Genomic DNA, 27668 nt, shown 5'->3' on the forward strand with positions numbered 1-27668 from the left:
ACCCATTTAAAAAAAAAAAAAAAAAATGTAAATTGAGTTAAATGTAAATAAGAATACACGGTCATTTGATGGGATTTTTGCTAAAATCAAAGTAATGTTTTAAAAGTCTCGGGCTGAAAAGTTTGGTAACTGCTGTCCCAGATGTAAGTCTATGTGGCGTGTCAGGTTAGTTGCCTATGATTATATTCATAGTCTGCAGGAGTTTTACTGCAATTGATGGATCACTGCTTACTTTTTCCTAATTTTGAAACGTATCTTTATATAGCAAGTAACTTAATTCAGATTTGACTCAGCTGATACATGATGAACTTTAACTACATGTTTTGTTATCGGTTTTGATGGCTCGTTAGGTACTGAAATGTTGATGCTTTTGTTAAATTTGAAAAGTTTGTAGGAGTCTGCCAGCAATTTTTGCCAGATTATTTTCTCCACTACACCTGTCTGATGAAATTGATGCAGCTTTGTAAAGTTTTGGTGCTTTTAAATACAATCAATTATTGAAATAACAGCAATTTTGTCCTTATAAAATGAATGATATCAAAAGCTACTGAAGTATTGTAGATTTTGGCACCATTAGTGTGACCAAAGAGACAAAAATAGGTTTAGAATAGAGGTGTGGAGTATGCTCATGTAGGGTGCACTTTAAGTCTATGCTTACATGACAATTTCGGCAGAAACGGTAACTTTTCACAGCAGTCAGCTGTTTTATAATATTGGTTTCAGGGTGGAAACTTTATTGAATGGCACCATTTCTGTCACTGTGTGCACTGGCAGAATGGAGATCCTCTGAAAATGGAAATGTTTCACACATGTGCATCACGGCTTTGTCAATAGCCATGCAGGAATGGGTGAACTACGACAGCAATGACAGACTTCTGAGTTGTTTGCTCAGCTCACTTCTATTCAGCTTTTTTTAAATTAATTCACTTTGTAGTTTAGGGTCACTTGAAGAAGCAACCCAACCTCATCCTCTGTAAACACAAGCATTCTGTGGTAGCCATTTTTGTAGCTCTACACCTCACTGCCTTGTAAAGAAAAGTATGGGAGCATGCACATGCTGTTTATTTTTTTTATTTTATTTTTTCAAAATCACACTGCCAGCTACAGGCCTGTCATGTTACTGCAGTGTTTTAGTCATTTTGTTGATCTGTGTGCATGGCAGTTTTAAAAACTGTATCTGAGCATAGATATTTCATTGAAATGAAACAGATTCTGTTTTCAGTGGATCGTTTTCATGTCAATGCGTCCCTATACAGTTATACAACCAGCACCATCTGTTAGGTAGACAGTGACAGTGTGCCTTGTTGATCTGGGACAATATAAACAGATACATGGTGCTTGTACACATATGCAGAGAAAAAAACATTTGAGTGTACAAACTTGCACAATGAGGAAATGCCTTAGGTCAGTTTATATAAATTAAACTAAATATGTTGCAGCATTTTGTCAAAGTTGCAGAGCTGAGTGAGAAGCTGTGTCTGACTCTTTCCAGATTTGAAAAATTACTCTCTTCTGCTTCCCCTTTTTTTTCCCCGGATAGCTTAAATGTGTCATTTTGCAGAAAACATCCTTTATATTTTCTGAATTTTGTTGCAAAAGTGCTTCATAGTTAGTAAACACCAGGCACCTATGAAATGGCTGTGTGTGGATCTGATTGAATATCACAGTTATAAACTCTGGAGAAGGATTTCAACACTAACTACTAACTTGAATTAGTTTTAGTTTAACCCAAATAGATGGTGAAGATTTCCCTGTGATTTTGGCAGATTGTAGAGGCAGACAGGTACAAGACGGGTAATTACATCAAAAATTGTGTTCATTCAGTTTTTTTTTTCTTTTTTTTTTTTTACTTGTTATCATGCCTCCCTAAGGGAACAGCTGATTCCTGGTCAGTGTTTGTGTCTTCCTCCTGGTGAGCTGGAAACAATCAGATGTCCCTTCAGGGAGAAGAGGAAGTGAAACATTTGGCAGGCTCCAGTCACCTGTCAGCAGCCTCATTAATGACAATCCATAACCAGCATTTAGAGCTTAGTAGAAAGATTTATAATCAGCTAAAGTTGTCAGAGTTTTCATTAACATTTATTCCATAAAACATGTGCAAAAGAAACATATGAATCCTTTAAGAAACTGTTGGCAAACTCAACAACACCACCTAAACAGAAAAGCAGCCAACTTTTTATACTGTCTTTAAACATTGGCAACATTTCCACAATGTCTAAATTACACAGAGACAACGGCAACTTTTCCACACTCACTGGTTTGCACTGGCAGGGTTTCAAAATCAGTGACATTTCCACTCAGGTTTAATTGCACATAACAGCGGTTCACATTTCTACTTTCAGTTACACAAAAACAATGGCAACATTTCTATTCAAGTTACTGGTCATAAAAAATTGACAGGTTCTACTGTGTCTATATTAAACAAGAACACCGACAATAATGCCACAGTGTCTAAATGTGGAAAACACATTGATAACAATTGTTCTTTTTCTAAATTGCACAAAAACATTAGTAGCATTTCCACAGTTTCTAAATTGCGCAAACTGGCAATATTTTGTCTCTAAATTGCCAAAAAATAATTGAAAATTATTTAGAATTCTATAAATTGCACAGAAACAATAACATTTCAACACTTTCTAAATTGCCCAAAAATATTGGCAATGTTTCCATATTGTCTGGACTGCACATAATCTTGGATAACATTTCAACTACATTAGAATTGGACAAAAACATTGCCAGCATTTCAGATTGCCTAAATAGGTTTAGGTTTAGGTTTAATTTATTTAATAGGACTGCATGCAGTGTCATTGATTATTTACAAAAAGTGAAAAGATGGCTGCACCAGATTTAGCGTAAGGCTAATTTCTATCTGTAGTCCTCACATTAAACACAGACATGTACAGAGTGCAAATACGCACAAAAATATTGTCAGTGTGTCTGTTGTCTAAATTGTACAAAAACATTGGCAACATTTCCACTCAGGTTAAATTGCATAGAAATATTGACAGTGATTTCAATATCATCAGTGGTCCTCCACTGTGTCTAAGTACTCAAAAATAATGATGATTTTCAGCTTAGTCTAAATTGCTAAATAACATTGGCAGCATTTTCACCCTTTCTAAATTGCACAAAATACTGGCAACTTTTTTTTAAATGGTCTGAATTGACCAAAAATATTGACAGTGTTTCCACCTTTTTTTAATTGCACCAAGACATCAGCAACTTTTTCACCATTCTGAATTATACAAAAAAACTGGCAACTAGAAAAGAACTCCGAGAGTTCAGACCTCCGCCATTAGCCCTATCTCCTAATAGTAATGAACCTTTAAAAAATTTCTGGATCCAGACGGTGATCCGGATCACTCCCAAAATCTAATCAGTTCTTCCTTATGCCATTTCTGACATTTCCTGAATATTTCATCAAAATCCATCGGTAACTTTTTGAGTTATGTTGCTAACAAACAAACTAACAAACAAACTAACTAACTAAAAAACCCTGCCAATCACATAACCTCCTTGGCGGAGGTAACAATTTCCAATATTAAAATTGCACAACAATATTGTCCGCTTTTCTACATCTACTAAGTTGCACAAAACATTTATGGTTTTTGCATTGCCCCAAAATGTTCTTATAGTGTCTTAATTGCACAGAATGCAGTAAACAATTTATACTGTCTGTATTGCCCGAACATTTTGGCAAAGTTTTCAGTTCCACAGATTCTAAATTGTACCAACACACTAGCAACATTTATTTTTCAAACTGTCTATCTCACACAAAACAGTGGCAACATTTCCATAGAGTCTAAAAGCATAATTCCAACATTTTGATACTGTAAAAATTGCAGTTTTTCTGATGTATTTTGGAAAGGATTTGTTTTATGTTTAATCACTGAATTTAAGAAGTTGTTAGTAACCTAATGTATTGTTTTCTCACTTTGGTGTCAAAGAAAATCAATAAAGATAATTGTTAGTTATGATATATATTACTTTGAAATGATAACACTTCAGTGTTTTTCAGCTTTAAATCTTACTTCAAAGCTGACACATTGTTTATATGTGTTGTATTTTTTCCATCTGCAGACGTTTTTACAGTGTGTCTTCACATGTGGTGTATTTTAATCTTGACATTTACATCAGATTTGTTCCAGCGATGGTTTCCTGTCCTGTGTACCGGCTGCATGTTCAGTCGGTCTGACAGCGTTGTGGCGTCTGTGCAGTGTCTTGGAGCTGTGCAGCTGTGCTGTTGAGAGCCAAGCGGTCGGCTAATGAATGACCTGTCAGAGGTAATGAGGTCCGGAGCTCTGGACGCTTCATGCAGCCTCCGCCCAGCTCCTCTGATTCACTTCCTCACCTGCGACACATCTCTGTGCTGGACTGACTGCAGAAATCTGTCTCTGTGCTGCACTTAAAACAGAGATTAGCTTTCTTTAAACAGTATGGACAGACTGGGAAGAAAAAAATGACGTAGTGGTGATCAGTGACATTTATCATCTCTACTCTTTGCTCCTGCTGTTTTGATATCGTCAGCACATGGACTGTGCTCAGTTTAACTGATTTCATAACTTCCTCCTGCCATGCCAAACATTCCTGTCTCTCAAGCGTTGAGTCATGTCACTGTAGATCTACTCACCTGCAGCTAATAGCTCCACCCAGCCTCTCTTCCTGTGTGTGCACCTGGAATGTAAATATGGGAAAGGTGTGGCTCCATGAGCCGATTCTCGGCTTCCTGATTTGCAATTCAGAACTGACTAAGCTTTCAGGAAGCTGGTGGCTCATGAGTTTAGTGTTTCAGGCTTCTGACTTTGTCCAACTCTTCAGGGGTTTACCTGCAAAAGGCATTGTGTGCTTTGTAAGGTTGTCATGATGCCAGATTTTTAAAGTTTGATAGAATTATGTTAAAAGTCAAATAATTTACATATCTGTTTCAGTATCATGGAAACAAAAAATGATGTCTTAAGCATTAAAGGGCAAACTCCTGCACATGATCACAATAATGCTTATTTTGATCAACATTATTATCCCAAGTGTTTTTGATTCAATTCAGGCTTTCTTAATCCCTCTTTTATAGTTGGTATGGAGCAGCTTGTACAGCTTGGAGCAACGGTGTGTGTAAGCTATAAAACAGGACCTTAAATGGATTCTGATATCATCTAAGCTTACTTATAAATACACAGGCTGAATTAAAAAAGTAAAGGATCAGTCTTATTAAAGGATAACCCTTTGGAGCATTTGAAAATCTGATTGCAGATTTCAAAGTTACTCAGCATCTGCATCACATGTATTTATCGAACTCAAACACTCTCAACTCTATAACAAAGCAAACACTTCAGCAAAAATAAGTGAAACAACACCTACCCCCTGGCTGTTAAATGGCTGGACAGCGAGAGCACTTTGGTGGATGGGAAGAAGGGCTAGGGTGGTTTTCTGTGGTAGTACCCTCGACCTTTGACCTCCAAAATCTAATCGGTTCATCCTTAAGCAAGGGTGGACATTTAGAATAGTTTAAACAAAAGCCCTACACGCATTCTTGAGATATCATGTTCACAACAATCTGACAGATGGACAGACAGTGCAGCGTAGGTGCAGCAACTACAGCAGCTGATACTGATGCCAAGGGCATTTTTTTTCATGTATGTTCCAAACAATCACTGCCAGGCTGTAAACATGTTTATTGGTTTCTACTTTTTAACATGGAGGTGGTATATGCCTCTGCAGACAGCCTCGAGAGAAATCTTGAGGACTCCCAAGTTGGCTTCATTTTTCAACCAGCACAGAAAAATGTACCATGATTTTCAGCTTTTGTCTACTGTTGATCTTGTTTTCATGATCATAGTAAACTAAAATTCTAATTGAAATTAAAACTTAAATTATTGCATGGCACCGTTAAGCTTGCAAACAGATGGAGATGGCAGATGTCAGCTTGCAAAGCTTCAATCTGAAAAGACTGTGTCATGTCTGAAAACAGATCTGACTTATCAGCATCATTTGAGGAGAATGAGGCAGTTGCTACAGGCGAGGTTTAATCGTACTGGAAGCTGATGGCAATGGCTACTTTAAGTGTAGCGATTAGCTTAGATGTAGCTATAGTATAGTGGCAGTTTTATCAGAACTGTGCCACATTTCTTTATCAAAACAAGAGCAAAGAGCCTCACTGACAGCTTTATTTGGTGGAGAAGATGTTTTTGCACTTCTGCCTTCCAGTCTCAGCATTAGTTTTTTCCAAACAAACTCTAACTCATCTAGCCTGTTAAGCTCAGGTTTCTACCTGAACTGTGCATGTCTACTACCTTATTCTGTCTTGTTTCTCTGATTGGCTCGTAATGAATGTGACAGACAGAACGCTCGTCCAATCACCTTCAGAGAATTTTTTTAAAAGTCCTGCCCTTCCCAAATGCTTTCTAAGGGAGGTCTCCCAGATGAATGTGGAATGTATCCATGCAGTAGATATATGGATCAGTCTGTCTGGTGTGTCAGATTATCTTGTGTCGGCTTGTATCATTTAATCCACATTGTATTAAAAGGTATCAAAGATTTATTTGTGCCATGTCTTCTTAAAACCTCTGTTTCAGTTGCACTTTAAATGCAACTCATTTTGTATGTTTGAGTAACAATCCTTTGGTTCAGTAACCCTTTAATTCCCTCGTTGCTCCCCCAGAAAAAGAGCCGAGAGGAGAGCTGTGGAGAAGGCAGTGGCGTGGAGATCTTAGAGAACAAGCCCTACACAGATGGACCGGGTGGGACGGGCCAGTACACCCACAAGGTCTACCACATTGGCATGCACATTCCCAGCTGGTTCCGCTCCATCCTGCCCAAAGCAGCGCTCAGGGTTGAAGAGGAGTCGTGGAACGCCTACCCTTACACCCGCACCAGGTGAGACTTTGCTCCTACTGAAAGGCCACCTCCACACCCCTTCAGAGCCAGAGAGAGTGTTTCACTCTGCCAAGGCTGCACCAAAATATAGACACAGCTCTGGAAAAATTTAGAGAGCACTGCAAAAATATGTTTCCTCTGTTTCTCTGGTTTTTGTTTTAGTAAAATGATCATTTAGATTTTTTTCCACTTCCACACAGAAAATATTCTGATTTCTGTCTCTTTACAGGAAATTAAAAATGGTTAAGAAACAAAAGATGCCACATTTTCAGTCCCAGAACAATGCAACAAAAAAACAAATTAATATTCATTTGTTAAGCAAACAGAATACTGATGTTTTCAGTGAGAAGGAGCTCTTGAGTCAATATTTGGTGGAATGGTTCTGAATTTTAATAACAGCTTTCATGTATCTTGGCGTGTTCTCCACCAGTCTGTCACACCGGTCCTCCAGGTGACATCATGCCACACTTGGCGCAAAAATTTAGGCAGCTTGGCTTTGTTTGGTGTCTGTCAGGTGATTGCCAAAACAGTTCCTCATTAAAGGGAAACCTGCATCTAAACACATATTGTCCTTATTGGATAAACATCAGTGCCTTTTATATGTTCAATATGTGGTACAAAGAGAAACACTAGTTCCCTACATTTTGGAAAAAATCCAAAAAAAGATTCACATGAAGGCTGCCATTAATGTAATGCTCTCTGGGAAATAATGCCAGATATTTTAGTTGCTCATTCTCATTGTTCTAACCTCCATCTGCAAAACAGTAGCTTCTTCCTTCTTCCTTATTGTCCCTTTTCCTGGAACTACGCTGAAACAGCACCTGCAATCAGAACGCATTGCACAACACCGGAAGACTACATGTAAATTAACTTAAAAGTTTCTGACAGTGTATTAATCTGGTGTATTTCTTTGCACAGCTAGGGTCACCCCTGGCCAAGGTGAGGCCTTGAGCAGACTTTGATATGAAGCCCCCAAACACAAAAGTGGCAGAAGCTAACGTTTGACAAGAGAGGTTGGCGAATAACGGATGACAGACGCAATGAGAGTTTTTGGGCTGCAAATATCAGAACAGAGCAAGAGAGAGAGAGGGAGAGCATCAGCGAGTGGACACTGCGCACACTTAATTGATCATAGATGGCACTGATCTCCAAAAATAGATATCTTTAGGGTTATTTTACTAATGTCTGATGGACAGGTAAAGTTTATGTTTGGTCAATGTTGTGCACACGTTACCTGGATCATATTGATCATGCAAACACCAGACAGATGTGCAGAGAGATAGAGAGAGAGAGAAGAAAAAAACGCTTAAAGTGAGGCCCTCCAGGGTGATGAGGCCCTACACACTGTGTGTAGTGTGTATAGGGAGGGGCAGGCCTGTGTGCAGCATACATATTAGAGACACTAAGGCATGTTTTTGTTAAAACATTTCCTCAATGCCACATTATTACAAACTAAAACATTGTCAGAACAATATTTTCAAGATGTTTTCAGGATGTTTTTAAGAAAACCTTTCAAACATTTTCAGATCATGGATCTCACAGACACAATTACAAGGCAACCGATGCCTGGTTTTAAATTTTAAGGCTTGCAAACCTTAAGGTCCACTGCAAAGGAATTAGCTACTTGACTATGAAGCAAAACATGTTATTTAATTTAAAACATCATAAAAAAAGGTTTAAAAGAACATGCCAATTGATCTGGCTGCAGCCACAGAACAATAAGATTGGATGGCTGCCCTGACTGGTGCAGATGGAAAATAAACAGCTGTAGACAACCACATAGATAAATACATAAAGACTATTTTAGTGCAGCAAAATAAAAACACAGTATTGCACATTTCAACACACTAGCAGATTGCACATACCCATGCATATTTCACACGATCCATGTATTGCAGTGTGATGTGTAGTACTGCACATAAACATAATCATATTGCACTGTTTATGTTCACGTGTTTGCATTTTATTAAGTCTAACCCTTGTAAAATGGATTTCTAGCCTGTTTGTTCATCCTTCAATGCTCTGAAATGCCCCCATTTCTAAAAGTTAGACTCATTTTCATGTGTTTTTCCTAAAGAACATCCTCGTACAGGTACTCTTGGGTTTCCTTCCTTTCCTTCACATATCTAAATGTTTCATGTTAAGTTGCACAGATAGAGCAGCTGTAGTAGCTGATTTTGGGCCCGCTCAGCCATGACTGGTGACAAATCTTGTCCCACCAATTTTTTTCTGATCTGACATGTATGCAGTTGAAGCTGTTTCATGCCAAGCACAAAGCTGAAAAAAAGAAAATATTGGAATTGGCCAATCACATTGGGATGTAGATAATTAAATGAAATCCATCTGTAAAATGTTGAGTCCTCTTGATTTAAAAGGCCTCTAAAACTTTGTGTGCAGCTGGCAATTGAATTTGAAGTCACAAATTCAAACCCTTCCCTCCAGATATAACCTCAAACCCTGCTTACATTCAGTGGGATACAAATAAAATGCCAAGTGACGAGTGTCGATGCCCAGTCTGAAGTCCTGCTCGAGCTTCTGTCCCTCAGTAAACGCCAAGACAAAATAAAGACCTCAGATCACACTGTCACAATCTGAGCGGGCAGAGCATCAGATAGGCACGAGGCCAGCGGCACCTCAGCCTGTTAGGCGTTGAAGGCCCCTCATTCTCACCGTGTCTGCGTGGTGCCTGACAAACACGCAGACGTGGAGGTGCCGAAAAAGACGTGGCCTTCACTGTACTGTCAGGATATTGATAGACTGCAAGTGCCTGTTGACACATCTGTTAAAACAGTGACAGCTTCGCTCTGAATGCAGCAGATGGGCACGGCTCACACCTTCTCTGAACACAGCAGTGAGAGGGTGTTGTCTCTCGAAAGAAGATACTTCTGATCTCAAGCAATTCAGACTCAAAACAAGTGTCTTAATGATGGCAGATGTCAGCACTTATTTTATCTAAGGCTGTATGAAATATGAGGCTTTTTAAGAAATGTCAATATAAAAATTTTAATGAGAAATAAAGTAAGACATCATTTGTCTCCATATAGATTATTTTGATTTGGAAAAAATAGTAGATACCAGGCCCAGTGATCAACAAAAAGATTGTCTCTTGTCTTTGGATTTATGCCTGGAAAAAACTGTGAGCCAAAAAAGTCTATGATGGGATTTTATTTTAAAGGATTTGTCTTCATTTCTTTGTTCTGTCACATCTTTTGTTCCATCTAAGTCCAAACAGACTCATTTCAAATTAAAAACATTCAGTTACGATTGAAGATTTAAAGAAATTTAGGCAGCTCCATCACCTTCCTCCCTCCCTCCCAACCTGCACCCCTTGCATTATCACCCAGCCTCTGTCACAGTTCTCCCCTGTATCCCCCAACAAGTATTCTTCACCCCATCCCATCAAATGTTGTCAAAAACAGTCTCCCCTCCATTTCTCCATTAAAAAAAACATAAGTGTAGATTGGTTATTTTGTTGGCTAAAAATTTGAATTGCACAAATACGTTGGTAACTTTGGGAAAAAGGTTGAAACTGGGGAGGAGCAAGGGTTTCCTTTGTGCAGTTTAGGCAGTGCTCCCTCTCTTTTGGTCAAAAAGATGTTGACGATCATGACTTTTAGGTACTTTTTGGAACAACTTAATATTAAAATAATAGAGATTTGATCATTTTGAAAAAACATGGTGTTCAAGATTACAAAAATATATGACTTAGTACACAGACATTTTTGTAGCCAGTGCCTTTTGTATGATTTAGACAGAGTGTAGTAGTTTGAATATTTTTCTGTATTCTAAAATGAAAAAATGATCAATATCAGTCTTCCTGGACTTCTGTTTTTGTTGTTGTGGTGTCAGACAGGTTTAACATTTTTTGATTTTCACTAGAATCATCTGAAAGTTTATAATTCAAATGTTGTGATTACCATTTGTTTCGAAACTATTGACATACATGTAGTGTAACAGTTAAGCTAAAAAATGACAAAAATGTGAGTTTTCATCCATATTGTCCTAATTGCTAACTTTATTCTTATTGTCTCTCTCAGATACACCTGTCCCTTTGTGGAAAAGTTCTCCATAGACATTGAGACGTACTACAAACCTGACACAGGCAACCAGCCAGATGTCTTCAACCTCTCCGCAGCTGATAAAAGGCAGAGGACAATCGGTGAGACTATGTGGAATTGTACCTGGATTTTCATTCCAGTCCACAAGAAGCAGAATATACAGCAGACATTAATGCCCATTTTCTCTAATAGTTCTTAAAATAAAAAGGAAAAAATTGTTGCATTTTCCTCAAACATAAGGAAAAAGCGAGGCCCACTTGTGGCACTTAGGTAGTACTGCATACAGTAAGCTTTTTCTCTTGTCTCCATAATATTCACCTCTGAAGCATGTAGCTGTCGTTTGGAAATGAGTGGTTTTAGGGCATAAGGCGACACGGCTGCAGAACAGATAATCATAAATTAAATCAGTGCTTGATGACTCTCAGCATGGAGTTCAGTTATTTAAGGAATGTCAAGCCGTTAAACACAAGTTCATACTAGCTCTACAAACACTACCCCACCCATAGGAGAACACATCATGACATTAAGTTGAAAAACACAAAGTTTGTAGCATCAGTCATTCATGTATTATAACAGGGCTGTTAAGGATACATTAGAAGTCTTACATTTGATTTTTTAAATTTAGTGTTATAACACATCTTCAAAAGTCTTATTTAACTTTTAAGAGTTCCTAGATTTTAGATGGAGCCTTGGTTTAGACATGTCTGAATAATTAATGAAATCCACACTCACTAGCCAGAGTTATATGAATTTTTTCCCCTCTTTTTTTATGGATTTTCTTGTTTATGTGTCATTTCATGGCATTTAAGGCAGCACATGAACTCATAGAAGTGAATGACAGAGACAAGGAGAAGAAGATGGGAAATGCAATGTTCATGGGAAGCTGACTTGAGGATGTAAAAACGGAATAGTTGGCAGGGGGTGAGAGGCGATTTTATATGACTTATAAGATATGCAAAAAAGCTTTTAATCTTGGGAAAATTGGAATCACAGCTGTTGAGTCACATATCTGGGGCAATTAAAGTATTTTAATGTTCTTTGGAAGTCTTTGATATTCAAAACACCTTTCTCCAGTCATCACTTTTTTCCTGACTGTTTTGGCAGACCCGATTGACATCGTGACAGACCCCATTCCCCCACACGAGTACAAAGCGGAGGAGGACACTCGGCTCTACAAGTCAGCGAAGACTCAGAGGGGTCCTCTGCAGGATGACTGGATAGAAGAGTACAACAACAACCCAGAGAAGACCCCCATCATGTGTGCCTACAAACTGTGCAAGGTGGAGTTTCGCTACTGGGGCATGCAGTCCAAGATTGAACGCTTCATCCATGGGTGAGTATGGAACCACTGATGACACAGACTTGTATGTGTTTTAATTGACCTCAGTCATAAATGTAGAAACATAAGGCATATCCACACATGCTGTGCTGAAGCATTCCAGAAAATTTCAAGGCAGTCTGCCCCTGAAATTTCCCTCAGTTTCTCTTTCACACATGTCCCATTATAGTGTGCGATTTTCCTGTTGGACAGGAGGGTCTCATAAGGGCATTGCTGAAGTCACAGTGCAATGCTTACAGCATGTTCAAGACGGCAGAGCAAGACAGTCTGACCCTGTAATGACACTTTTTCCCTTTATATCAATACATGAAACATAAACATTTAGTTTACATACATACTTTTATACTCAATTTTTCAGTGTAAACATTAACTTTGTCTTACGTACAAACGTGACCAACACGCCTGAATAAAATGCTAACATGACTGCAAGTGAGCGGCCATCAGCCACTGCACACAACCTCAAAATTCAACCCCATTTAGCACCTGTGTCCACAGCTAGTGCAGGCAGCACTAATTTTCAATACAGAACCAGTCTAGTCCAGCTGTTCAGCTCTCAGAGCCCCTTAAAGGGTCTTTAATGTCAGCTTTATTTTGTTGCCTGCTCTCTCGACTCTCAGTTGGAAAAAGTTCAGCTTTTGGAAAAGCGCTGTGCTTGTCAACATCCCTTTTCCCTCACTGACCAATAAAAATCAAGAACTTGCTGGACTTAAATATATCAGCTTTGTCAACAGAAATGGTGGAAGAGAAACTGATCAGACCCATCTTTTCAAGAGTAAATTTTCTGAATGTACAGCAACTGCTAATACAAGGAAAGACGTCCTTTACATTGTTTATATGTTTTCTGGGTGATTTTTCCATGAAAAAAGCAGAAGTCAAATTTCAAAACCTAGCAGCAATAGATGCCAGTCGAAGCGCTCAGAAAGGTTGTGCTGCCAGGGCTGAAAGCGCTTTCTGTGGACACAGGCTCTTCTTGCAGTGTTAAATTTGGCAGCTGTTTTACCTCTAGTCTTAGTTTTAGTCATTAGACAAACATATTTTTAGTTTTTGTCACATTTTGGTCCTGTTCACTCTTTATAATTTCAGTCTAGTTTTAGTTTTAGTAGATTAACATCTTAGTCTTTACTTTTAGTGAACATTTATTCTCTCTTAAATAACTTTATCAGCCAAATTCTACAGTTTAAATGAAAACTCATTCTGTACTATCAATTCTTGTAATAATCCAGAAACAACTGATGAAAAATACAACTGAAAATACAAACAAACATTGGATAACAGACTTCTGGGATGAGGATTATGGATTTTTTCTATATTGCAACCCTTTTAATACTCCTTAATGATCACTATTTATCAATAATTTCAGTAACATTAATTTGGATATTTGTCCGTTTTGAGAGACAATATGTCTTTAACTGAACTAATGCTTTTGTCTGTTTTATATTCCTAATTTAACAAACATATTTCACCTCTGAAGGACTGCATTTTTTCAGATTTCTCATTAAAAGCAGAATTTTTGTATGCCATTAAAAACATCATGTTAAGGTTTTATCTTCATCCCTCTGTAATGGTCAAAAGTCTGAGCTGTCTTTGAACACATCACAATGTAACTGTGTGTCACCTCTTTTAGTTTAGTGCTTACCTCAACAGTTTTAATGCAGAATTCAATTTTGGATATAATATTATAATATTTTTAACTAACAGTACTTACTAAAAGGTTTGGGAGATTTTATCACTGTAACTCTGGTCAAGACTGAGGAGGATTACTGTACAGCTGCAATTGCAGCTAATATGTTGAGTCTAAAGACAGTGTTACACCTACTGCCTTTCAACCGATTTCAAAGTTGCAGACAGAAGTCCAAAGTCAGAGTAAAATAATGGGAGTCTTGCTAGAGTTGCAGCGTGCTCCGTGACCTTAGTTGTTAGGTCTAAGACTGTCCTAAAACTTTATCTGAGCAGTTTTAAGGCAGTCTTTCCTCCGTCTTGGTGTTACAGCAGTATCAAATGTGTTTAATATTGTCACAAGTCTTTAGTCGGGTTGTATGCAAATTGTGTTTTCAGTGATGCGATTGTCTTTCACAGCCAATGGGAGTCAGTGTTGAGCGTAAGCATGTTGAAATAGTCAACTTTTCAAAACATACATAAACCTCTGATCTTTCCTTTCATTTCTACTCAATATAAATTATTTAAAAACATAGAATTATGAGACATGATCACTCATATGTGATCTCTGTCTCCTTTTAGATCTTGTGCTCTGCCCAAAAGTGTGAATTTCCATCAGATGCATGATGGGAAATAACCTCAAAAGGAATGCTATTCAAGTCTGTTAGTTAGTGACCCCTAGTCTTAGCAAAATCCTAGTTGAGACTAAAAATTCAGCGACTTGCTAACACATTTTCTTAAGATGTGAGAGGGTCTCAGGTGTTAGTTTTTGTCGAGTCTTTGAAAAGTTATAGCTAAGTCCTCTGGTGTAAGGCCGGCCTGAGCTCCTTTACAGCTGAGTTTTTCAACAATTCAGTGGTAGGCCGACTGCATTAAAGTTTAGTTTGATGTAAAGATTTACCGCCGGAATACAGAGTAGTAGTAGATGTAAGCTACCTATCAGCTCCTCTCTCTGTCACACTGCTTCACACACCCAGGCACACCTGCTCCTCCTGCTTTCTCTCCTCTGGTTGTTTTCACAGACCATGGTTTATACAAACAGTGGAGAAATATCACTGAATTTAAATGTCTGTCTGTCCAGCACAAACATTTTAGCCTCTGTAATGAGAAGTAATACCTTTCGTCCACATTTTCATGAGTAATCTGTTTTTATACCATCCTTACCCTGTCTAGTTGTTGTTAACAAATCAACACTGCCTTACTGTGTAGTGCAAGCTGCTGCTTCTCTGCTCAAAATGTGCTGAAATAGTTGGAGACCATGCTGGTGATGCCACTTTTTAACATCTTTCTCCCTCATTAGGCCATAATCCAGCATGTTAAGATAACAGTGTTATACTGTTACTGTAGTTAATCGTGTGGTGTGCTGCTTTGGTTAAAAAGAGTCATCAATAAAAGGCAACAAATGAGAGGAGTTGGGCAGTGTGACACACCGTCTGTGGATCTGTACCTTACAACTATCAATGTAGGCGAGGGCTCAACTACTGTACTGTCAGCTCACAGGGTTACAAACTCCACATGGATAAGACAGATGGTACTGGAAGAGCAACACAGCTGCACAGAAACTGTACATTGTGGACGTTACTGAACACAATGGAAATCTTCATGCAGGAATACACTTTAAACCTGTTTTCCCTCTCGGAGACCCCTTCAGAAAGACTGATATACTTGTGCAGCTTATGTTCTCGATATTATGGAGATCGAACATATTCGCAGTGTTATATGAGTGAAAATAACATTTTGGCTTGCAGGAAAAAGTATGAACATGAAGATCAAACTGGTAACTGAGTATTCATAGAATCTTTTCCTCTGTTACTGTGAATTTTCCTGCTGCATTAACATATCAGCTCATCCTGACTTCCTGCAGAAGTTCTACAGGGAAGCAGACTGGAACATTCATGATAGAGTTAGGGTAAAAAAATTGTCAGTGTAGGTTCCAAAGGGGGGTAACTGGTAATCTGGATGAGCACCTGAGAGCTGTTGGCAGAGTCTTTGACCTGTTACGCTTGAGGGTGTGTCCACCTGGGTTGGCCCCCTTTGGACAAAGACTTGAAAAAAATTGTCACACATATAGTGTGTTCATAGATAGAATTTTTTTTCATGTGTGAAAACGATTATTCAAAGTGGATTTTAAGAGTTGAGTGTTAAATATTTCCCATTGTCTCCCTCTAGGGCTGAGAAAGGTGATGGTGCGTGCCCACCGGCAGGCCTGGTGCTGGCAGGACGAGTGGTATGGTCTCACCATGGAGGACATCCGGCGGCTGGAGCTGGAGACCCAGTTGGCCCTGGCCACGAAGATGGCCCAGTTCTGTCAGGTTGAGGAGGCCACGGAGGCCAACGGAGGAGCTCCGTCTCCGGACAAAGAACAGGAAGCTAAAGAGGTCATAAGCTCCATCGAGACGGAGGATGCCGTCATCGTCAGTTCACCAGGAGAGACGCTGCAGCCACGAGGTGTGCTCACCAAGCAATGGTCAACTTCATCCCGATCCTCCCGCTCATCCAAGAGAGGAGGTGAGGAGAACGCAATCTGTACCTGTTCGCTTCTGTCACCTTTATGTGTGGCAGTATGTTGACAGACTACCATAGAAAACTACGTTCATTTTGAGTTCATGAAGTGCTCTCCTTTATACAGCCTTTTTATGGCAGCTTGCCTGAGCCATTCTTACTCCTTCACACGTAATCACGTCTATATTTACACCTCATTGTGCCTGATTTGATCAGTCAGCCACCTGACTCCTTTCCTTCTCAAAGGTTAAGGTACTAACAGAAAAGTCAAACTGCTCAGATGTAAACACTGCCAGCAGGGACATTTGAAGCTCATCCACAGTAAAGGCTCGCAAATTAAAGCTTTAACATGGTCAAGCCTGTGTAAAACATAAGTAGGACTTATGAGTTTTTGTCTTTGTTTTGTATTTATTGATTTTATGTTGAAAGTACTGCACATGTCTTTTTACATCCAGCACATTGGGCAAAGAAAACAAAGACTGAAGCAACACACATACAACAGAAACCAAACAGTGATGGTTACAGAAATCCATAATCAAACAAAGGAGCATAAATGAGGGTCTACCAGCCTTTTTGTTACTACTGTATTTTATAAAAAGCTTTAATCTTCCTAAAACTTGTTTAAAAAAACATTACTCAATTTAAAATGGAAACAGGCTTTCCAACAGTAGAAGATTTATTGCCAAGAAGAACTGTTACTACAAAGAAATAATCTACCAAACACAAACTCCTTTAATTTTTGTGCTAATTTTAAACAGTATTTTTTATCTCAATATAAGTCAAAATAACTGATGATTTTAATTTTTATTCGAACCTGATGTGATGTCAGTAACAATGGCCTACAATGAAGCTGGACAATGAATAGTGACTTTGGTAGTTCTAGATTAAAAAAAAAAAAAAAATTTACTACCAAAACATTGGTAGTAATTCTGTCTGTATGGCAGAATTCTTGACTTCAAAATCAGTTATCCAAAATGCAGGTAAACTCCTGCCCACTGTTTCAGTTGCACAAAACATCTACAATGTATTATTACAGGACTTTTGCTATTGTGCTATTGTTTTGTGAAATACATGCAGTTTACTGGAGATTTTCTATAATTTTGGATGAATTCACTCCTCTCAAACACATCTGTCTTTAGAAATAGATGATTTTCTGATTTTTTTTTTTTTTTTTTTTTTTTTACATTTTGTTTCTTTTTAACTTTATTATAACAGACTGTGTCATTTTTAAACACATGGTATCAAAAAGTATCAAAAAGCATCAAAGTATCAAAAGTTTTGACAACTTAGTTTAAGGACATGCTAGAGTAGACTTTCCATAACCAAATAACTTCACACTGATGTCCCAACTCTTCTTCTTTATTGTGATTGAAGTGCTTCACATAGAACAGAAAACATTGTTACAGAGAGACTTTGACTTTTTTATGCTCCTGAAGAGCTCTCAGCTCACATTATTGAATAGGTGTTAATGAAGTCAAACACATCAGGGGCAGCTTTTAGTGAGCATGCTGCTTTTTGTGCTCCTCTCTCTGCTGTTTACTATTTCTACTCAGTCCTACATATGCAATCCTATCCGTCTTACCTCTTGTCACCCCTACTACTCGCTGGATCTTACCTGGGTTATTTTTAGCAGCAGCTGCAACATCACAAACCACATGTCCAAACACAGTCCTCTCCAGTGTCACCCCTACCTCAAGGCAGCTTTTACTGGAGCTGCCACCTGGACTCTAAGTCCTATCCAGCATGCTTCGTCTCCCCCCGTGGTTTCTTTGCAGAGCTATTTTTAGCTGCAGTGCTGACATCACAGCAGAGGTGGCTGACGCTCTTAGCAGTGACCCTCCCCTTCACTGCTGACAATTCCAGCTGTACCCCCCCTCCTCTTTTCTCAGAACTAATTATACACGAGGCATAGACTGGAGACGCATGCTAGACACGGCCTGCTTTTAGGATTTCTGTTTCTCTCAGCCAGTGTGCCATAGTTTTTCTGTTGGGCCTCACTTTTCACACAACCCCCCAATGGACCTCCAAGCAGTCCATCTGTGATGAAGCAGTGCACCACAGAGACTGTTGCATGTTTATATAACACTATGTGTGTGTGTGTGTGGGCCGGGGGAGATTGTGCAATATTTCTTTGTCATGGAGTGTGTGAGTTAAAAAGAGAAAGAGCGAGGCTGAAACACATGGCCCAAAATAACTGAGTATTTCTTTTTCTTGTGTGGTCTTTCAGTGAGCCCGTCACGTCACAGCATCTCCGAGTGGAGGATGCAGAGCATCGCTCGAGACTCAGACGACAGCTCTGACGAGGAGTTCTTCGACGCTCACGGTAACAACAGTTTCATATCAAATTAAAGTCCACAGTCACATCATCTGAGTGTTTTTTGTTCTCAGTTTTCCAAGAAAGCTGTCTGCTCCTTTCGCTTCTCTTTCCTGACTCTGCATGAATCTCTTTAACCACAGATTACTTCTTAAGCTTCCCAGATACCCAGCATGCTTTGGGGCTGCAGTTGAAATAGGTGGGTGTGGTGCTGCAGCAATGCTCTCTTCAGGAGGAGTTTTGCCGAGAACACGGGCCGGGTGTCCCATCCTGACGTCCAGATCATAAACACAAAGACTTCTGACCATCAGCAGTCCCTGTCACCAACACACTCCATGCCCTGCAACATTGTCTGCACACACACAGACACAAACTAGGGTTGTCAGAATATTCCACTCTGTTATGATTTTGACACCATGTGTTCTACAATTCAATATTGTCTCCTTTATTTTAAAGGGGTACTTCAACATTTTGGCAAATTCGTCCATTGCCATAATCCCTATAGTCTTAGTAATAGGTTCGTTAACTTTAGTTGTCGGTGCAAGCTGTTTTTAGATCGGCCGCTGCCGAGTTCAGACCTGCTGTGCCAACTCAATGTAAGCAGACGGTATTCTGGCGTTCCCTCATCAAACTCATCAAATACACAATCCAACAACTCCAAAACGCTCTCGTGGACAAGTTGTGACCTGCACATTCACCACGCTATGAAATAATCATGGAACATTACGAGACGGAGATGTTTTAAAGCTAAATGCAAAGCTGGAACTACACTCCAGGCATAGCTGCTGCACTGTGACACTCCGCCCAGTGGTTTACTCAAGAAATAGTTCTGAGTATTTGCTTCATGCGTTATAATGTTACACAATTATACGTTATTATTTCATAGCGTGGTGAATGTACAGGTCACAACTTGTCCACGAGAGCGTTTTGGAGTTGTTGGATTGTGTATTTGATGAGTTTGATGAGGGAAAGCCAGAATACCGTCTGCTTACATTGAGTTGGCACAGCAGGTCCGAACTCAGCAGCAGCTGATCTAAAAACAGCTTGCACCGACAACTAAAGGTAACGAACCTATTACTAAGACTATAGGAATTATGGCAATAGACGAATTTGCCAAAATGTTGAAGTATCCCTTTAAGCATTGATGATATCAGAAAGTACCATAGCTTTTATAAAAACTTGAGATTTTCAGTCATGTTTTAATCCTAAAGCTGACAGTACAAAAATGTACAGTCAGCTTGCATTAAAACCGCATTAAAACGGTGTGTGGTACTTCGTTGCACCAGCTATGCACTAGTTTAGTTTAGACTAGGTTGAATGTAAGGTTTAACTCAAGATGGAGTTAACGCTTTAGTTTCATTGAGACAGATAACTACAAGAGCATAACTGGGCAGAGGACATTTAAAATGCACAGATCTATTTTTGTACTTACGTAGAGAGCCTTTATTGTTGCTTAAAAAGTTGACTTCTGCTTCCCTCTGTGTTATATGTAAAGTCTGTTTTAAACAGCTTTATACACTTTGTGTTCTTTTAATCTGGGAAACTTCACCAAGAAATCATGAAAATAATGTCAAAGAATTTTCTGAAGTAATGACAGCTCAAGGCCTGGTAATTATATCCCCAAAAAGACAAGTCAGATGGCTTTTCTCACAGCATTGTGGTTAACAAAGCTGATATCATAAGTCCCGCCCCTACTTGAAGCAGAGACATTAATGAGCACAGTGCTGTTCTAAAGGGTGAACTAGGGCTGCTTGATTATGGCAAAAATCATTATCATGATTACTTTGATTGGTATTGAGATCATGATTGTCATACAGGATTAACCATTGATTTTGTAAAATCTGCATCAGATTTTTTTTAGATCTAGTAACTAAGCACTTTGGAAAAACAAAAAATAAAGGAAGATGAATGGCTTGAAAACAAACACTGAAAAATTTACCACACAACAAAGCCTAGCATATCACAATATGCAGCACAGTAAATTTCAATTACAATTATCTTGTTTTTAAAACCACAGAAATCCAAAATTGTTATTGAAATAAAAGCTTGATTTATCGCCCAGCCCTTAGGTGAACTACTTTAAACTGGAAGTGCTGTATACTTTGTGCCAAAAACAGCTGATTTTGAGGGTGCTTTTGTGCTTCAGAGGCCGAACACTGAAAATGCTGGACTGCAGTGGTTTTGTATTGAAAAAAAGCCAGCAGCTGTGGATGATGGCCTTTAAGGTTTAACACTTGCTGATATTCAGTAGCTATAGTATTGTATACTATACTATACCTAAGTATATTTGCCAGTCTTTTATCCTTTTTCATCCAAATACTGTCACATTCTGGGCATGTAAGCAAGACATCCACTGGTACGACCCTCCTGTAAATGAACTGATTGCACTGTGATGTCTTCTGTGAAAAAAAGAACCTTTATAGGCTTTTGTTTCAACATATTTCTGCAGCTTCTAGCTGCTGATAACCAGGAAGATGGTTGCGAGAAATAGTAACAATAAGTCAATGGGGCTTAAGGAATATCAAGTGAAAAATTGTATTGGTGAGTGAAGTTATTTGAGGGTTTTTTTATACAATGGATTGCTGAAATACAGTCAGAAGTGCAGAAACAAAGACTTAAATGTCCAGACAGAGGCAGGGTGGGCTGGCCATCCCTACAGCCCAAGTACAGTGTCATTCTGTTTACACCAGTGGGTGTGAAGTCCTCCATAAAGTACAGTTGTCATGTTGATCCTTCAAAAGTTGGGATATCTCAGAGGATAAGGAGGAGCAGATGGTTTTACCAGCTATTAGGTGTTCCCTGGAATAGATTACATCCTACATCCAAAGTATGATGACTTCGTTGGGAGTCTTGCTTTGGTTTTCCATCAGTGGAATCTTTTGCCATTCATCAATAAAATACAGTTAAATATTATTGAAGAATAAACCACGCAAGTTCACAGAAGTTATTTTCAGCTGATGGTCTCTTTAAACACAGACTCAGATGGCAGCACGTGAACAAAAATGATTAAAATTATTAAAAATAAACATAATTTTTATTGTATGCTTTTACATCTTCCTGCCCAGGGACCACAGACGATAGCTTTATAGCTAACTGGCTTAGCAGTTGTGTTGTGCACGGTCACTGTCAAATAAACTAATAAAATAAATAAAATGCATTTTCCCTGATTGGTGCCATGGAGTTAAAACATAATTTCTGCAAGATTATTTTGAGTTCAGACAATATACAGTACTAGTTATGATGGACTTCCTGTCTTTGTTGCAATAAAACAGTGACATGACTTAAGCTACAACCTTGTTAGTTTTACTGGAAGGTTTAGTGTAGACTTATCACAGTAAGTTAAGACAGAACTTGCATATAGCTGGTGCAACAGGCCACTGGAGTTAGCCTGCAGTTTGTCAGTAAATAAAGCAAGAGATTACCCAACATTTGGTGCTCTTATTTTTGTCATAGTATAGAAACAGGTGTAAATAATGGTTGATTTTACTTGTACCATATTGAAGTTCAAAAAACTGGTATTGTGACAACCCTACAAAAAACACACAGCATCCTCTTCATTTCAGACCCAGGCAATAACACTTCCCTACATTTTGTCCTGACAATGAAAGAAGAATAAAGCATTGCTGTCATATATTGTATCTATACTCAGGTAGCTGTGCTGATTTTTCTTTTTGTCACTTGTTTAATTCATTTCTGCTTGCTGTGTTATTTTGAGTGGCTGGAATGCAATCATTAGTTCATGTCATGTTTATATGTTTCTGTTTTTGCTGTATTCATGTTGCATTTATGTTCATGTTAAAAAAAATAAAGCATGTTGAGTGTCTGACATATAAGCACATCACAGTTCATCGTATGAACTGGTTTATCCCATGAATACACAGTCACATAAAGCACACAACCTTCAGACCCACTGAGCCAGCAGTTCTAACTGTGCTGGTCTAGTTTCTAGCTCAGTATGACAGTGATATACAGGTTTCTACCACAGTCAGTTTGTTATGGGAAATGAATAAGGTCAGTGAGGGGGGCCTGTAGCCTAGTGGTTATGTCCACACACCTCATGTACAGAGGCTATTGTTTTTGATCTGGCTCCCCCTGGTCAAATGTAGTAATGTGCTCTTTCATTCCCCAGTTTCTGACATAATTCACTGTCCTGTCTGAATGAAGGCATAAAAACACAGGACTGCCTCTTTGAAGTAAAAAAGAAAGGTTGGTGTGATAAGGAATTATAATATACAAAGTGTATTGTGTATAGAGTATAAGATTTTCATCTTGCAGGAAGAACACTTTTTGTTTTTAATTGAAAATGAAAAAGAAAGTTCATTATAAAAACTGCATTCAGTGAGTCACGTTTAGCAAGGCTATAATACTATTTTCAAACTGTCCTGACTGCACACTGACCTTGCCATAAAGCAGTAATTCCCAGCCTTTTCCTTAAGAGCCCCTTTCTTTATCTAAGAAAAGCTGAGGCCACCCAAAGAACAGTGCAAAAAAGTGAAACATTCCTGTTGAAGCCAACATCGAATATGGATGTTTCGTTAATAAAACCCTTAGATAATAGGCCTTTCTGACTTCTTATCAAACCTTTGTATTAAGTGTACAAATAGTGTTTCATCATGATTCTAGTTTATATGCAGTCATGTGCATACGTCAGCTCAGCATGTCAACACTGTGTGTGTGTTGCTCAGCAGCCAAGGTCTAGCACGACTGCACCTCTCTTGTCTGGGTCTTTCATCGCTAGTAATAGGCCCAGAGACGGCTGGTGGTTTTCGCACCCTTGACACCTCCACAGCATGACCAAGGGCTCATGGCAACCCTACTACCCACCCAGACTGTACCCTAAGCTGTGCTTACTCACCACATTCACCCCTTACTCCACCCTAAAGGTGTGGACTTTAATTAATTTTTCAATAGATCATTTTCCCACACCCCTGGTAATATGCAAAGACATCCAGAGTGCAACTAGAGTTGTGCCAATCCTCCTTCCCACACAATGGTGCCCTCAGTTAGGTTACTTGCTACAGCTTTTATATTCTGTAGTCTTTATTTTTCCAATTTTTTTTTTTTTTTTTTTCTTTTATGCCTCGATTAAGATAGGACAGTAAATTGAGTCAGAAACTGGGAATAGAAAGAGTGAGGAATGACATGCCAGAAACGGGCCACAGACTGGATTTGAACCTTGACCAACCACGTTGAGGACAACAACCTCCAGCCATGGCGTGTATTTACATGAGCATATGGCTACCATTGGCTCTTATTCTGACAAAAAAAAAAAAAAAAAAACCATTTGACAACTTCAATTTAGAAGCAAATAAAAAAGTTTCTATAATCTCACAGAAACTCAGTAAAGACAACCTTACAAATGAGTGTCATTTTTGTGGACTAAAACTATGGCTAAAAATGTTAAACGACAGCCTTTTTTCAGTGAGAAAGATAGACTAAGACTAACCAAAAATAGATGTCTGATAACTAAAACTGACTAGAAGTAAGTTTAATTTCAGTCAAGATGACTCCAATTAGACTAAAATGTAGTTAAGTTTTCATTGGCAAATAGAAATCCATGACATTTCTCCATTGTTGGTAAATCTTTTAAAATACAGTGCATCTGTATCTTCTCTTTCTCTCAGCTGTAGAAAGCAGGGATCACAGGTTTGGCAGAGTGGTTGGTTTGGTACCAGATTTAGGCAAGAGAATAACTAAATTATTTATCTTACTTTTAATCATGACCATTTTCTTTTGTCACATTGAGTGGATTTTTTTTTGCCATAATAAATGCATATCTATTCCAAATATTGGTTATCAGTCTCCGGGCCCACCTAAAGGGGGTGCCAGAGATTTCAAAGGGGATGCGAGGCTCTGCCTGCTCTGAGGCTGTTAAAATAAAATTTGCGCATATTAACCAAGAACATGATTAAAAAAATCTATAGATAATTAACACGAAGGTCTTTTGGTAGGAATAATTTGTTGAGGGCAATTTTTATTGAGAAAATAAAAATACCAAAAGTTGATGATATTGTTTGGCTGTAATGTATCACTTTTTCTTGAGTGTCAGTCCTGGTTCTCCAAATCCTTGGTTCCCAACCTAGTGTCTAGGTGGCTAAAGATCTCAGGGGGGCTCAGGGCTTTGTCTGCTCTGAGGTTGCCAAAATTAGATTTACACACATTAACCAAAACAATGATAAAACAGTTATTAAGTAGCTTATACAATGTTGTTTTGGCAAGAAAAATCATGTGTAGGCATTTCTCGTAGGGTTTTATTAATTAAACTAATAAAATCAACCTTGATTTTTTTGGGGGGGGGGGGGCTCCAAGAAAAAAAAGTTGGGAAACACTGCATCAACAAATCAAATCAACTCATCATCTTAGGAAAGTCTACAAAATTAAATGTACAGATGCATATTAACAAAAATAGTTGTTAGATAAAATAAATTCAATAAAATTGTGCTCATTGCTTTACGTCAGTGATGTTATTTGTGTATCTTTAGATGGCATTTTGAAGCTGCTAAGATCAACTAAAGTGAGTGGGGGGCTGCCTGTTTTTTTAAGAAACAATTAAGAGTAACTAATACGATAGTGTAAAGGTGATTCTCTTTAATACCATAGGAGGGATAACGTCAAATAATACATTTATATGACTTAAGGAAAGATGGGTAAACTCTTCACTCTTTTCTTTTGAAAATCCATCATAGTGACAAAATCACACAGTTCTTGTCCACTTTCCCCATCAACATGTGCCATTTATTGACAATACAAAGTAACATGTCTTTAATAATAACAGATGAACTGAAAGGTTATTTTAATTTTACCTAAACAGCCATCATAAATGTCATTCAGTGACATTATAAATGAGTGATCCTTGATATCAAACTGTGCTGGATGATCTTTTTTATTGCCTCATATTAAATACTGTCAAGTTCTGACAAATTTGAAACCCTGAGTGGCACATATGTTTGAAACGACACTAGCATATGTTGTTTATCTCCCCTGCAGAGGATTTCTCAGACAGCGAGGATGTCCTCCCGAAGGAAATCGCCAAGTGGAACTCCAACGACCTCATGGACAAGATTGAAGCAGCAGACACAGAGGAAACTCCCGGTAACAAAAAAACACACCATCATGGCCTCAGTAGAGACAGCCAGGCTGCCTCATTACCACATGCAAATGATTATTTGTTTGTGTGTTTGCAGGTGAGCTGTTCAAAGAAATGACAGTGGATTATGAACGAGCTGCCAGTGAGGAAAGACTGGATGAGGTACGTGTCTCCCACAGTGACTGTGTTTAAAACACACAACTCTAACCAGCTTTCTCTCATGCAGAAACATGAAATAAATTACCGTCTTCAGAAAATGCTCCTCAGACCCAAAACCTTCAGTTAAAGTTGATTTTAACCATGGACTGTATAAAAAGATGGACAGCATGACCACTCTTTGCAAATGAAGCCAAAATATTTGGAGGTCCCCCTGCTGGCTGACTGTAGTGGAGAGCATAAGCTCTACCTATTTTATGTAAACACATGAGACTAATTCATAGTAGGAAACTTAAATACATGTAAAAAAAATTTCTTAAATATGATTTTGTCATTGTTGTCCCATTTTATGATGGTGATTTCTGTCCAGATGTTCACTTTAGTGGGAGTTTGGTTTGAAGTATTTATTTGATGCTAAAAAACTGAATGGACATGATGGTCATGATGGACAGCTCTGTTGAGGCTTCTGCAGCTCTGTGTGCCTTGGCTTATCAGAGTAGACAAGGAACAGCGAGAGACAGCAAATAAACCACAAGAGTTATTGAACTCTCCATCACTGAGTGTCAGACCAACAACAGAATCTGTTCTGCTGTGAACAGTACTGACCAGAGGGATCTTAGCTGATTGATTTATTGATAAGTTAAATGTGTGTTTTGGTGACTGGAAAGGGTGGGATATTGAAAATGCAGCTCCATTAGCTAATCACTTCTGCATGGCTCTAAATTTAATTGACTGTCGCCCCAAACACCAGTAGAATCAGGCTGCGCCGGGATCTGTCTGCCATGGTTTAACTCTGTCTGATGGTGGAAGCCCCCTGTTTACATCACTCTGCTCATGTCGTTGGGTCCTAGGTGCAGGCGACACAAGTGACCATCAGCAACAAAATCAGCTCTATTCCATTGATTCTTATCGTTGTTTCCTGAGAGCCTGCCAGCATCGCAGTTTAGTGCAGCTTAGCGTGAGGCTGTATAACCTCCAATTTCCACATACAATGGCTGCGCTGCAGATGCACTGCATAGCAAGTCACTCCCTCTCTAGTTATTTAAAGCAGTTCCACTGCCTGTGCTCTGGTCCAGCTCTGGCACATTCTGGAAGCGCGGCTGCTTCGCTTTGTTGGAGGTACGGGGCAGGTTTATTTTCAGCGCCTGCTGCTGCCAAACCATGTCAATCCACAGAGAGCAGATCAAGCCAAACAGTTGTAAAAACGTGCGAAGTATTTGGTTAACTTCAAAAAACAGCACAATGCACAGACTCCTGACATTTAATAATCACTTCATTAACATCTTGCAGCACAAACAACAGAGGAGCATCGGGAGGTCAGTGGGTCACAGAGCTACAACAGTGCCATTGACAAGAAAAGTTAACTTCTGAGGTGGAAAACCGCACATCCTTTGTAGCAAACATAAACCTCCCAACTTAAAAAATTTAATTCAGTAAAAAAAAAACCCTGGGGGGCTATTCCCCCCCAAGAAATCCACTGTTGACATACTATTCCTACGTGAACTTGTAAGTCTCCCATCATCTCTGCCCTCTTGTCTCAAGCTCCTCACGAGAAAAAACACTTTACTGTGGTGCATAGCACCGCTGCTGTATGTGGAAATTTCAGGTAATGCAGCTCAGCATGCCACACCATTTTCCCTCCATTGCCCTGTTGCTATTTTCACCTCTGTCTGTCATGTTGACATG

At 38.9% G+C, this 27668-nt stretch overlaps 1 protein-coding gene across 11 annotated transcripts in view; it reads left to right on the top strand.

Annotated features, from left to right (window-relative positions):
* LOC121509716 (membrane-associated phosphatidylinositol transfer protein 2-like) overlaps nucleotides 1–27668 on the top strand; it is a 172163-nt gene that overhangs the window by 116644 nt on the left and 27851 nt on the right. For all 11 annotated transcript variants that reach the window (XM_041787320.1, XM_041787329.1, XM_041787327.1 and 8 more), the window contains 4 exons: nucleotides 16093–16431; nucleotides 18653–18748; nucleotides 25727–25831; nucleotides 25924–25988. In XM_041787320.1, the coding sequence (XP_041643254.1) occupies nucleotides 16093–16431; nucleotides 18653–18748; nucleotides 25727–25831; nucleotides 25924–25988 (605 nt within the window). The remainder of the gene's footprint in view (nucleotides 1–16092; nucleotides 16432–18652; nucleotides 18749–25726; nucleotides 25832–25923; nucleotides 25989–27668) is intronic.

This window comes from Cheilinus undulatus, linkage group 5 (genome assembly GCF_018320785.1).
Source record: "Cheilinus undulatus linkage group 5, ASM1832078v1, whole genome shotgun sequence".
NCBI lineage: Eukaryota > Metazoa > Chordata > Actinopteri > Labriformes > Labridae > Cheilinus > Cheilinus undulatus.